We start from the raw sequence: 14,402 nt of genomic DNA on the forward strand, positions 1-14,402 counted from the left end.
AATTAATTACTAACTACTAATTACATATTCTACAGTGTAATTAGATTACTGTACTAATTACTCTGTCTGAAAAGTAACTGCATTACTTATTACTAATTACTTTCTAAAACCCTTATCCAGCTCAACCAGATGAAAAATAAAAAGATAGACATGAAATTTTTCTTTTATAATTAAAAAACTTTTTTCAATATAAAAGTAATTTAATTACAGTAATTAATTACGTAGTTATGCAATACACCCAACACTGTTCCTCATCCATAGAAATATGTATTATTAGGCAAGCTGCTGTTTGATTTCATGTTTAGGAAAATTATTCTTAATTTATTTAATAAATATTTTATATCAATATATTTAAAATTAATGATCAGATTTATTTAAAGAAAAATGCAACAAGTAATTGGGAAATACTTGTGTAAAGTGTCATCTAAAAGATAAGATTGCTGATTACAATTTAATTTATGTAATTTGTAATACCAGATTACATTTGAGAAGTAATCTACACTGCATTGTTTATTTGTACTAGCTTGCACTTGTTCATATTTGAATAGTTTAGCAGATATTGTTCTACGTTATACGCTTTTCATGTGTTCAAAAGTTCCATAAATAATAAAAAATAAAACAATTATTGTTATTTTTCATTTCATTGTAATTCCCATTCCAATATTCAGAAAAACTAAAAGGAAATGACATTAAAGTATTTAGTGTCAGGAATTTGATGGTTCAAAATTCATATTTAGGCAGCATAAAAGTAATCCATACGACAAAAGTCGATCAATGAATGTCTTCTGAAGTGAATAGTTTATGTAAGAAACAAGTCGATAATTAAAACTTATTTAACTTTAAATTGCTGCTTCCAGCTAGAGCTCTGATGCTGTTTAAAATGGCCGAATTCTCGCATGACGTTCATTCTTCTGTTTTAAATAAGCGCCGCTTCAGAATTCTCGTGTGAACTCTCCAGCGTGCTTACGCCACTCGTCAGCTATGTGATGCGTCAGCTGCTGGCAGGAAGTGCTTTTTAAAATGTAATAACATTTGAATTGTCGATTTATTATTTACACAAACTTATCTATTTGCTTCAGAAGACATTCATTGATCAACTGGAGGCTTGTGAACTACTTTTATGCTGCCTAAATATGACCCGTCAAGTTTAGTACCGTCAAATGCTGGCACCCGTGTACTTCCATTATAAGGACCTGACCGAGCTCTATCTTCTTCTAAAAGTCTTCATTTGTGTTCTGCTGAAGAAAGACAGTCATACACGTCTGGGATGGCATCAGGGTAAGTGAATACTGAGAGAATTCAATTTTTTGGGTGAACTATTCCTTTAAGGATGATCACATATTAATGGAACGCAAAGGACAAAGGAATTTTCTTCTATCAACTTCCGTCACAACAGACAGATCTGAAATGCAGGTGGTCCTCTAACACAGCTGAGCACTCACCATGTGCTCGTCCATAGGCATTCAGTCAATTTTGTGATCCTACACATCTTTCCTAATGTTTCAAAATATCGCGGCCTCTGAGTGGACTAGAAGCTAAACCTAGGTGTCATTGAAAATCTGGAATCTTCAGATTTGCAATGTTGTTTAATATTTTATCATCAATAGTCGAGAACATATTTTGCAGATTATTTTTTTATCAATGCTTTTTCTGCTGGAATGCATATTTTGTTCTGGACTTCTGAGACATAACATTGGATTATTTAACCAAGACTTTTGTAGAATATGTTTCAGTTTGTTCATGATTTATCTTGGTTTCATCTTTTACATCTCAAATACAAAAACGTTGATGATGCACATACTACCTATGTCACATTTCCTTCACAATTACATAGAGCAATGCCACAGATGCTTCCAAACAGGTGGGTGGCAAAAGAATGTTCACAGACTGATTGCCCTAAAATGGCAAATCGCTATTTTAACAATCAATGCAACTAAATAGATAGCAAAGAGACGGTGTCATTTAAGTAATTTTATTAAAAGCATTTTTCAAGAAACACAAAGCAACGACAACAAGACATTTAAATGACCTGTACAATTAGGTTTCGCAAATCATGCATCCATAACATTACAATGCCATAGCAACAAGATTATCGTAATCATCATCAGATTCTTCAACCTTACACAATACTAAATAGATGACTTATATAAATTACACTTATTTTTTTGGGTTATCCATTCTCTCATACCCAAATTAGACAATTAAAATTGAACAATGGCTATAAAATAAAGGCACCACATATCATTAACGTCTACGGAACAGAAATAATAATAAAACTCCTCAAAAACACATCAGATCTGCTATTTGAGGACACAATTTACAGTATATCTTCATCTTCACCTTTTTTTCAAAAACAATCTCATAATCTGCGATGGGCCCTGATGGCTACATCCTACCCTAACACGAGCCCTATTGCATGAAATGTAGGCCACATTTCATAGTACTAAGCTAACTCCATAGAAGAAACCATCTTGCACTGGTTCACACATAGTGACATCAATTTTCAACCATTTTGAATATAAAGATAAACAAAAGACTTGAACGTTTGTATGTGGAACAATTTGTAGGTAAAGGTAACAACATCATGGGGTCAAACCGAGCAGCTAAAGGCCACACATGCTTCGGATATTCAATATTTTTATAAATTTTTATAAATGCACCATACATGACACCCTGAATGGGGCAGCACCACAGATTTTTTTTCCAGAATTGTCATCGTTCGTTCTTCTAAATATCAAATATATTTGTTCCACAGAACAAAGGTCTTTTCCATTCAATGACAGTTAGTTCATCGTCACCACAGACATTCAGTTCCAAAATGACCCAACCAACCCCAAAAAACCAATCCCAAAACAAATCATTCAGTCCGATTTCTAAACCGGATCAACTGGTTAATTAAATGGAACTGACTCTTAAGAACTATTTTGTGCTCCACGGAAAAATAGCATATGGCATAGGTATGGAACGACCTAAAGGTAAATAAAGACCTGTTTTGTGGAAGCCTGTACTAACTCATTTACTACATGGAAATGATCGAGGAAAAGATTTATAGTTTTTATTCTAGGTTAGAAAAAGTTAAAAAGATACATATAAACTGTATGAATGTGTATGTAATGTGTGTTTGTATATATGTATATATACACACATACAGCTCTGGAAACATCAAGAGACCATAGCAAAATTATACATTTCTTTGGATTTATTATTTATAGGTGTTTGTGTTTGAGTAAAATTAACATTTTTGTTTTATTCTATAAAGCACTGACAACATTTCTCCGAAATTCCAAATAAAAATATTGCCATTTAGAGCATTTATTTGCAGAAAATGACAAATGGTCAAAATGACAAAAAAGATGCAGTGTTTTTAGACCTCAAATAATGCCAAGAAAATTATCAAAGAAACTGATAATTTACAGTGGTCTCAATTTTTTTCCAGAGCTGTATATACACATATATACTGTATGCATGTGTATATACACATGCATACAGTATGTATGTAAATTAGATAATATACCATATTTTCTTGATTTTTGTACATAACACAGTACGTTCATAATAAAGGATCATTCCTCCCTAAAGGCACAGCAATAAAGAGTAAGAGCGCTCCATTAGAAGACTACATACAGAACTTAATAATGTTCTATAATTAAATAGTATAATGAGGTTTGTCTTTGTCCTCTGGTGGATTCTGACCTTTTATTATCCTTCCATACACCTAGTTAGCTGCCATAAACTGTGTTAACCTGGTTCTTCAGGCCTAATGTGACAGATTATCTATAGGTGTGTCTGCAAGATAGGACACATCCGCTGTTGGCAGCGGTATACCTGAACTGGCCTTAGTTTGACAAGCGAAAGCCTACAAAAACAGAACATATCATGGTTGCTGTGACAGCATGTCTCACTCTCAACCCTTGCGAGCACTTGAGTGAGAAGAGAATCTGTTAGGTAAACTTTTGGAGAGTAATAACGATGTAGAGAGAAAAGAAAATGGAATCTGTACTTTTTAATTTACTTTATAATACTTACGTTTTTATTATATATTATTATTTTTATTTATCATCGTGGAGATACTTAAAGGAGGACATGGGAAATCAGGTTCCTTCACTCAGATGAGTAGGCTTTTATTATAAGGCTTGGCTTGATACGCCAGCTTCTCAAAACTTCAGCTTCACAGTATCTTGGCAATAAACTTCAGATTCTACATAGACTTCAGCTTCACAGTAACTTTTTAGATTAATAATAAGCTTCAGATACAGACTCTCTCACTCATCTGCTGGCGGTGTGGCTCTTTTATGCTGCTCTCAGGTGTTAGACATAATTTATCTCCGGACGGACACTTGACCACGCCCCCGCTGCCAAAATCATATTATACATTTTATACCCACTTACATTGGTACATTTATTGGGAATTAACAAAACATGGGTTTAAAAATCATTGTATGTTGTGAGTGCCAACAAAGGATACACCTCCAGCATCCTCTGAATTCCTGTAAAAGGTTGTCACATTTGGAGGCTCATTCGGAGTGTTCCACTTGCTTTTCCCTTAATGAGCCTCGGTGAGTATGTCGCCAACAAACACAACCTCCGGAGCATGCAGCCTCTTTAATAAGACACTCTCAATGTTGGTTGCTGCACTTCCCGTGAAAAGGCATTTCCTAGTGGAAAGCATCACTTTCTTTACCCTACACCTAAACTTTAAAGGAATAATTCACTGAGAAACTAATAATACTGTCATTTACTCACCAACATGTTTTTCCTAACCTGTATGCCTTTCTTCTGCAGAACACAAATTTTAAAGAATGTCTAGAGTGAGAGCTACAATGGAAGGAAAGATTATCAGAAAGTTTTTTTTGTTCTATGGAAGAAAAACAATTAATTGGGTTTGGAATTACTTGAGGATTAGTAAAAGACAGAATTTTCATTTTTGGGTGAACTATTCCTTTAACCAAATCTTCAGAATGTAGTTATTACTGTATGTGTACATAATGGCTCTCTAAGGCTAACGTACATAAGCAAAAGGATATAATCATCCAAACTCTTCACCAACATGAGTTACATTCGCACAAATGCTGCTATCTCCAGCATTTCAATATAGTTTGATTTATCATCTTTTGTACCTATACCCTACAACCCAAGCGAAATTTGACAGCAAGTAATATGTCTACTAGGGATGCACTAATTTTTTAAAGCACAAGTATGAATACCAATTGAACTTGATTTTATCAATACCAATCCTATCGGTATTGGTGAATCCCTAGTATTTACAAGCAACCCAAAACAAATTAAGCTAGCTTTATCCCAGGTTTGCTTTCTCGTTGCTAGCACCCAGTCTTTCCTATGCAAACTAGGGTATACCTATTTATCCACGTGATGTTACATCCCACACACAGTTGAGTGCTCTAGCCTTTGACAGAAAACTCTTTTGACCACAAGCCTGTATGGACGCATTCTTCACATACACACAATGACTGCTTTGTCATACTCTTTAGTACAGTAAACGCCAGACGCATCTGCAGATGGTGCACACAGATGTGGACTGTCCATGTGTCTAGACAAACTGGGCAGCATACTGTGCTGATGACTACATTTGCAGAAAACCAAACTATAATTCAACCTTAAGGAGCCACCTACATGCTGTCACAAGCACACACATAATATACATGGTCCCAGACTATATCGTTTGAGAGTGCGAAAGAGTTTCATCAACCAAGGCAATTTGTTATATTTGGTAGGTTTAAAAGAAACCCAAGGGTCTCCTAAAAAAGGTGTTTCAACTCCTTAATCAAGTTCTGTGAGAAATTACTGCTGGATACAGGCCCAAAGATATAGTATTTAACTATTAGATGAAACAAACTATTGTAGTCAGAAGGCAAAATAAGGGAAGAGAGTAGTTGTGTAAGTGGAAGGTTTAACATACAGTACCACGCTCTCGATGCAGTCCTCAGCATTTACACTGGAAAATAAATCAGTTTAGAGTCTTGGTGGACATCTGGATCAGAGCGGAGTTCAAGAATAGGGAAATAACGTAATAGTCCTTGGGATTTTGCAGCTTTGTGAGTGCATATAAATACAGTAGTTTCTACGCATGTGAGATATAGTGATATCTAAGATGACTTCGATTCTTCGCTGAACCGTTGTCAGTTGAATAGTGAATGTTGTTCCAGGCCCTGTTATGAGGGGAGCCCACTAAGGTCCTCTATGCAATAGCCAATTATTGGGTCTAGGGAAGAAGGGGTCCACCTATAAAAAGTTTGTCCCAGGTCCCGAGAATTTTAGCCATGACTCTGGTTCTTTGTGAGCAAAAGAGAAGTTTGGCAAGATCTATTCAATGCATTTTACGGATGCTGTGGCCTAAATGGGCATTTTGCCATGTCAAGTATTATCTAACAAGTGCGTGTGCAGATAATACACAATTGTCACCTAGCTGAACTTCATCTTTTGTTTAATCATAATTGAAAACCCACCTTAAAATGAAAGAGATATGGTAATGTCTTGGTGCAATGCCATTAGTCCATCCAAGTCAAGAAAATTGTATAACATTTGTTTGAAAGCTGCTGATGAGATGATTTCTAGGTTGGATTCTGAACTTTAGCTCTGGAAGTATGGGAATGGTAGTCTCTACTGGATTGCAGGTGACAAGAGAAGGCGCATTTACTGGCAAAAAGGCTAGGCTTTTGAAAGACAGGATCACTGGGGAAAAAAAGGGGGAAGAAGAGCATGAAGTACTACAAAACCATTGTAACAATGCTGCTCCACAAAAACAGTTGTTTAAAAAAATTTTACATTTTAAATATTACTTCAGTTCATCTCAATTTCATCAAAACATACATTTAAATTGTATTAATAGAAACTTTAAAGTGGTTGAATATCATTATAGCAAGTTCTTATAAGGTTAAGGGGCATATATTTGTTGAAGCAGTTAAGGGGACCTTTAGAAGGCAGCTGGGGAGTAAGAGGGTGGGTTTTCAGCTTGGCAAGGGGAGGAGGGTTCTAACTCGCTCCTGAATGGGAGGATTCCTAGATGGTGACAGTGAGAAGGTTTGTGGTGACGTTAGTCACAACTACACTTGCACATTTCAGGGTGGCAATCAGGGTCCCCCTCTATAGGTACCCTGTTTTTCTCTTGAAGTGGGGCGATACAGCAGTAACTAACCTTGCAGACCGAAGCTCGAGCCGTCTGAGTTCGATGGCGAAGCTTTCGTTTTCCAACCCGAAATGCAGGGAGACTCGAAGAGCCCTGGTCTTCATCTTCAAGAGAGGACAGTGGAGAGGACGAATTAGAAGGCGAGGAAGGAAGGAATTGTGCCGGCCTGGAATTGAGCTTATTTGCTTTTAGAGGTTGGGAGGCGTTGCAGGAACGGGATATTGGACCAGCTGCAGAAGAAGGAACTTCAGATTGAGGAGGAGCTAGTTGTTTCTGAGAGGAAGAGGAGCTGCCATTAGACCCACTGGAACTGGAAAGTGATGGTGGAGGTTGGTACTGAAATGTCTGCCCATTTGCAGAGATATGACTACCACTTAAGTTTCCACCTCTTTGATTGGCTGCATTGCCCGACCCTTCATTGGCCATGGAAGATAATGGCCCAAAGGGATGGAGCCCAAAAGGCTGACCATACATTGGAAAACCCAACATTTTCATTGGATGCTGGAATGGCCTGTAGGGCATGTCCCCTTGCTTTTTCCCTATGACACGATTTCGGGATGGGATTTTCGCCCGCCCCACAAACGACTGTGGCGTCCTCCTATTGGCTACTCCACCACTTTCAGATTTGTCAATGACCTTCAGGTTCAAGATTATGCGACCCCGCTTTACCTCCCGTGGTTTGACCCTGCGGTTGAGGATGCGAACAGTTTCGGAGAACGGAGAGATTGGAGGACGGGATGAAAACATGGATCCCGTGGGGTCAGCCATGGGGTCAGGACGGGGCAAAGGTCGACGAGACATCCTATGACAACGGTGGATGTCCTTCTTGAGTTTATGAGCAGCAGCTAGGGAGTGCACTCTGGGGGTTGGAGCTTTAGTGTAGGAAGAGGACGATGAAGGCTGAGGAGCTGCTGTACTTGCAGAACAGGAGGAGGTGGGAGGCCTCGCAGCGGTGCGAGGTGGAGTGCGTCTGGTTTTTATGCTTCGCGATGTTTCACCTGCCTGTGCTCGTGCCTAGAAAGGCAAAAAAAACAAATGTGAGTGAGTGATTACTAAAGTATCAAGAAGGAACTTTATGGATTTCAAATGAATCAAAATAGAACATAAACACTCTCAAAACACTTTATTAGGAACATCTGTACACCTACTTATTCATTCGATTATCTAATCAGCCAATCATGTGACAGCAATGCATCATACAATTTCGGGTCAGGAGCATCAGTTAATGTTCACATCAACCACCAGAATGGGGGAAAAATGTGTTATGCCTGACAGGCTGGTTTGAGAATTTCTGTAACAGCTGTACTCCCGGGATTTTTACGCACAACAGTCACTAGAGTTTACTCTGAATGGTGCCAAAAACAAAAAACATCCAGTGATCAGTAGTTTTGTGGACAGAAACGCCTTGTTGATGAGAGAGGTCAATACACAATGGCCAGATTGGTTCGGGCTGACAGAAAGGCTACGGTAACTCAGATAACCCCTCTGTACAATTGTAGAGAGCAGAATAGCACAACACGTCAAAACTGAGGTGGATGGGCTAAAATAGCAGAAGACCACGTCTGGAACTTTACTATGACCATGGTGTTCCTAACAAAGTGCTCAGTGAGTGTATATTAAACCATAAAAAATTAGATGGCAAATATATAAGAACATTTTTAAGAAAACTCAAACCTTCAGTACAAAGTTTTTTGGTTTAGGCCCACGTTTCTTTGGGCCATAAAGTTCCTGTTCCCGTTCCCTGTGAATTGTGGGATAGCATTATTTAAGCCAAGGAAAATATGACATCACTTTAGAGTCAAGCCCAAACCATAACAATCGAAATGAAACCCTTTGAAGCTACATGCAAGCCATCTTTGTTTAAAATTCCAATAGGAAAGGCTAGTTTCCTGTCTAACTGGCATTAAACAAGCTACTAAAGCAAGTGGTTACAAGAAAAATAATGCAATCTTTTTTTTCCAGGCTCTTACATTAAATATTTTAACATCTGAGACATTGTTTGGGACACATAGATCAAAAGCCTATACATAAAAGTGAGAGACAGAGATAAAAATTACATAATTAACTTTCAAGTGAAACTCACTTTTGCTCAAAGGCTGTGATGAGTCGATCATCCAGGATGTTCTCCTCTGGTTCCCATGTGCTGTGTCTATGTTGCAAAACATTTTAATCATAAAAGAGTAATGGGAAGTTTACAGATAATCGACATTTTTTATCATTATATACAGTAGCCACATAAGGTATTTTTGGCCACTAAACCCACACTTATACATGGCATTGTATTAAATAACAAAACCTACAATACTTTAGAACATATCTGAACTAACATTTTCCTTAACTATTTTTTAATAACTAAAAGGTGATTTTAAGTGGATTAAAACCTAACTTTTTATGTTAAATGTTTTGCTTAAAAAATGTGTTTGTGCAATCTCTCTGTAAATTAAATGCACTACTAAGGACACTACCAAGTCAACTACCAAATGCACTTTTACGATGATAAAGTGAAACCAAAGGTAACCCTTTGCAAACCAAAGATAATGACAAAATGTGCATTGATAATACGATTTCAAATGTACTTTTGTTGGGTCAAACATCTCTATTTCAATATTTGTTGTATTCTGGCCTGTGGGCATCAATACATTCTTAACTTACTTTAATGCCCAGCCTTTCCATTTAACCAGGTACTCGATTCGACCCTGTTGCAAAAAGAGAAACAGGGAAATGTTCTTGGTTCAGCACTGACTAAATAATGCATGAAAGAGTTCACTCTGTTTCAACAACAAAAATACAAATGCACATTTGCACAAAAAGTGCATTTTTGGGGGTGCTAAATAAAGTCTGTCTGATACAGCAAAGCTAACATCTTAAATAGTGTTGTATGACATTATGCAGTATATAAAAAATCTTCTCTGTACTCGTGCATTACTGAGATCTTTGAATCTTGGGTCAGCCAGCATGCATTGATTTGGTCATGGATTCATGCCAGACACTTTGTACCTTCTTTCTCCTCGTCTTGTTGCTCTTTTAGAGGGCTGTTTTCAATGCCCAGTTCTATCTACTCTAATTGTATGACATGGATCACAAGTTACACACCTAATTGTACCATAGTTTACTTGTTATTTCCAATATGACCAAGAAAACAAATGCACTAGGTCGCTAATCGAAAAACATCTGCAAGTAGGCCTCCCCCTCTTGTCATTGCAGGCGCCTTGAAGCTCCGCATCGCGAGACAAATGAAAGACGACACTCTCTCTGTGCTGTATATCAACAACCAAAAAAGAAAGAAAGAAAAAAAATGATCCCAAACGCCCCTAAACATCTTCGTTAATTACTCACTTTCCTAACACGGCTTTTCATGATGGCTTCCGCGGCGAAAACTCGGTCTCCTCCCGCCGACTGCTCCATTTTTTTCGGTGCGCGCGTTCCACACTGCTGTCTCGCGGCGCTGCACTTTACAAATCTGTGACAGCAACAAACCCTTGCGCCGTCACGTGTTCCGGGTCAACCAGCCCCTTTAGTCCTGGAAACGGCTGGAGGGGTTAGTCAAATATTGCAACATAAACTATATTATTTATTATATTCGAGATACATTTTTAATCGACCGTGTCTTAAGTGGGTCGTTCCTACTATATAGCACATTTTCATTTTAATAAAAGATATTTAGGTGTTTTTTGGTTGTATCCTTAAAAGTGCACTCAGTCATTGTTTCCTGATTAAAAACGTTTTCCTCCAAAATAAATTAATAGCTTTTTTTAAACATATGTATAAAATTATGAGCACTCACATTAAAATGAAGACACAATTCATATCAGTAACCTTATAAAAGCTGTTTTATTCTACATGGAGAGGGTCTCCTCATGGGGCAGCCATGTTAGAATCACATGACCAGCCAAACACTTCTCGCTTAAAGGAATAGTTCACCCAAAAATGAAAATTTGCTGATAATTTACACACCCTCAGGACATCCAAGATGTATCTGTGTTTCTTTCTTCATCAAAACAGAATTTAAGATTTTTAGGATTTCATTTCAGGCCTCCTCCTTTAAACAATGCAAGTGAATGTACTCCAGTTTTTTGATGGTCCAAAATGCATATTTAGGGTGCATCAAAATAATTCACTCGACTCAATAAAGTTCTTCTGAACCCAAACGATTGATTATTTTTTAGAAACAATACAATACTTGTGTATATGCTTTCTAAGTAGAAATGTTTGCTTCAGTACATGTTTGTGACGCTCGCTAATGAGAGGTGTATTCAAGGTCAGATAGGTAGGGTTGGGCGAAAAACTCCATCTCCTCTTCTCTTCTAAAATTAAAATCCTCGGACATTGTGTTTGAAATTGTATTGGACTGTTTTGGTTTGTGAACGGCACTTGTTCTGTGGTTTGTAGGGATGGGTGGATCGATACTTCCAATACTGATGTGGTATCAAGAATATCGATCCTCACATAAAAATATCTATTCTGATTTTTTTAACTAGTGATGTTATTATTGAGATAACATGAATATTAATGCATCTCATAAGCTTTGAAGTGGAAAAGAATAATTATATGAGCGAATAGTTGCATGGCACCGGAACAATTTTTTCTTCCGCTCATCTTGAGACGCAGAAATGATAAAATACCCCAGCAGACAGTGCTCACCCTTTCAGTCATAGCGCTCATTGAAAGAGGGAGCAGTGTTTTCCTGAGGTAAGGACAGAAAAACAGCATCTGGAGTTTTCAGACCAAGTAATGACAAACCTAGACATTACATGTAGTATAATGGGCTTGTGTGACCATTTTTACATTTAAATTCAGCTGTTAAAACATTGATAATGATCTTTAATCCTCATTAAGAAAGTATACCCTCATGGAAACTACCCATGGATTTACTGTAGTAATATTGTATTAACCATGACTAGGAACAAGGACTATAGTAACCATGTTCCTCCCCCTTTTCTTTTTGGCAGTAACCAAGGTTTTGATACAATTAACCATGTTTTTACTACAGCATTATTGTAGTATACATATTGTAACTTGGTTTTAGTTATAGCAACATATATAACAATAGCTATGGTTAATTTTGTGGTTTTATATGTTGCTTATAGTATACTGACACATTTTTTAAAGAAAAACAAAGCAGCCTAATAATTTTCTGCTTAGGCCTATAAATATATTTTACAAAAATAATAATTGAAGTTACTAATTTTATCTAAAGAATTCGTAAAAATTACATTTATTAGAGATATCGGTATAGGTATTTATATCAGTGATACTGGCCAAAAAGTACTTAAGTGAAAATAAGTGGTATCCTTGTAAAAAATGACGTGCTTCCTGCCTCCTCCACATGACGCATGAACTTACAAAGCTTACATCATCCCTCTCATGAGCGCACATCACAGAGATTTACGGAAGCGAACATTTGTTGTAAAAAAAGTATATAAGTATTGTTTTGTTTCTAAAAGTAATACATCGTTTACAAACAGTTTGGCAAGTCTTAAAGTCAATAATAGGTTAAAAAAAAAAATTGCAAAAAAGAAACAGCTTTCTCTAGAAACTCGTCAGTCAATCATTGTTTAGAGGAATGAAGGTTATACAATGCTTGAAATTGCCAAAAAACTGAAGATTTCCTACAAAGGTGTACACTACAGTCTTCAAAGACAAAGGACAGCTGGCTGTAACAAGGACAGAAAGAGATGTGGAAGGCCAGATGTGCAACTAAACAAGAGGATAAGTACATCAGAGTCTCTAGTTTGAGAAATAGACTCCTCACATGTCCTCAGCTGACAGCTTCATTGAATTCTACCCGCTCAACACCAGCTTCATGTACAACGGTAAAGTGAAGACTTAGGGATGCTCGCAAATTATAGTATGAGACCCTGTAATCTCCAGCATCACATTGAGGCCAAGCACTTTAGTCTGATGGCCAAGCCACTGGATTTTTTTGACAGAAAATTTGCAAACACAAAAGAGAGTAATCCAGACTTTTAGCTCTGTTAATATTAAGGCAACTGAAGCATCATATCGCGTTGCTTTACGTATAGGACTGAGTTTCCCCACCTCTCTCGAAAGGCTATGAAAATCCTCATTCCCTTCACCTCCACTTACTTATGTGAGTGCGGGTTTTCCGCTTTGACCCTGCTTAAAAGCAAAAAACAATCAAGGCTGCAGGTGGAGAACGATTTATGTTTATTCCTTTCTACCGTGCAGCCCCGCATCGATCACCTGTGCACATCAAAATGTCGGACTCACTATTCCCACTGATGTAGGGGCGATGAAAACAAAAAGGCAAAATCAGCAATCAAATTTTTTGCTTAACGTAGACCTATATGGAAATTATTTTTACACATTGATACTGTGACAAAACAGTGCTGTCCATCTTGCTGATGTTGTTTGATGTCTGATGTTGATGTTCTTAAAGTTTAATTGGCTTAAGTAGCCTAAAATATCCAAAATAGCTCTTATTCAAATGAGATAACATTAGTAGCCTGTGGCTGTTAATGAACATGTTTCCAGTTTAGTTATTTGACCGTCGAGGGTTATCAGTTCAGTGATCAGAAAATAGAGCTGCCCATCGTGCGGATTTCCTTCTATGTCTGATTTTGTTGGCTCTTTGGTTATAGGGCTGTTGAGAATACTTTGTTTAGTTTTTTGACTGTGTAGGATTCTGTTCAGAAGGCTAATTTTAACAGTTTCCCAGTTGCTTGAATGTGGTAAAAATGTGTTGCAAAGTATGTGTTCACAATAAGGTTTAAAAAGAAAGACAAAAGTGTTTGAAATGTTTTGAAAAAAATATTACCTATTTTGCTGCCTTCAAGTTCTCTAAGGGGAGGCTCACTTTCACCCAATTTGAAAACCCCTGAGCTAGACTGTAAGGTGTGTGAGAAGTGCCAGACATGACAGCCACATCTATGGCAAGTGCTACAGGAAGTGTGGGGTGAAATGTCACCTGAGTATCTGGACAAATTGATAGCTAGAATGAAGGATCTGCAAAATGTCATTGCTGCACGAGGACGATTTTTTGATGAGAACTCTTTGAAGTAGTTTAAGACACACGCGCACGCGCGCACGCACACACACACATACTTATTTTATATACATATTTTATGTTTGGTAATATTACAAAATCGATTTAAGCATGTAACTATTCGCCCAACTAAACCCTTTATTAAACATTAAATTAATTCTGGATTGTTTTCCCCTCGACCAAAAAAAGCGCCCTCGTTGGCGGAACACGGATGCTGATTGGCTCTCGCGCCTGTCAATCACGCGTACCCAT

At 37.4% G+C, this 14,402-nt stretch overlaps 1 protein-coding gene across 1 annotated transcript; it reads right to left on the minus strand.

The window, feature by feature from the left end:
- Positions 1-1,962: 1,962 nt before the first annotated feature.
- LOC127640854 (chromobox protein homolog 6-like) lies at positions 1,963-10,587 on the minus strand. Its single transcript, XM_052123527.1, has 6 exons — positions 10,481-10,587; positions 9,797-9,840; positions 9,228-9,293; positions 8,819-8,885; positions 7,154-8,158; positions 1,963-6,690 (listed from the first exon to the last, which is right to left on the minus strand). Exons 1-6 carry the CDS (start codon positions 10,547-10,549, stop codon positions 6,688-6,690), a joined length of 1,254 nt encoding a protein of 417 aa, XP_051979487.1. The 5' UTR covers positions 10,550-10,587; the 3' UTR covers positions 1,963-6,687.
- Positions 10,588-14,402: the final 3,815 nt, after the last annotated feature.

The sequence above is a fragment of the Xyrauchen texanus genome, chromosome 50 (genome assembly GCF_025860055.1).
Source record: "Xyrauchen texanus isolate HMW12.3.18 chromosome 50, RBS_HiC_50CHRs, whole genome shotgun sequence".
Lineage (NCBI taxonomy): Eukaryota > Metazoa > Chordata > Actinopteri > Cypriniformes > Catostomidae > Xyrauchen > Xyrauchen texanus.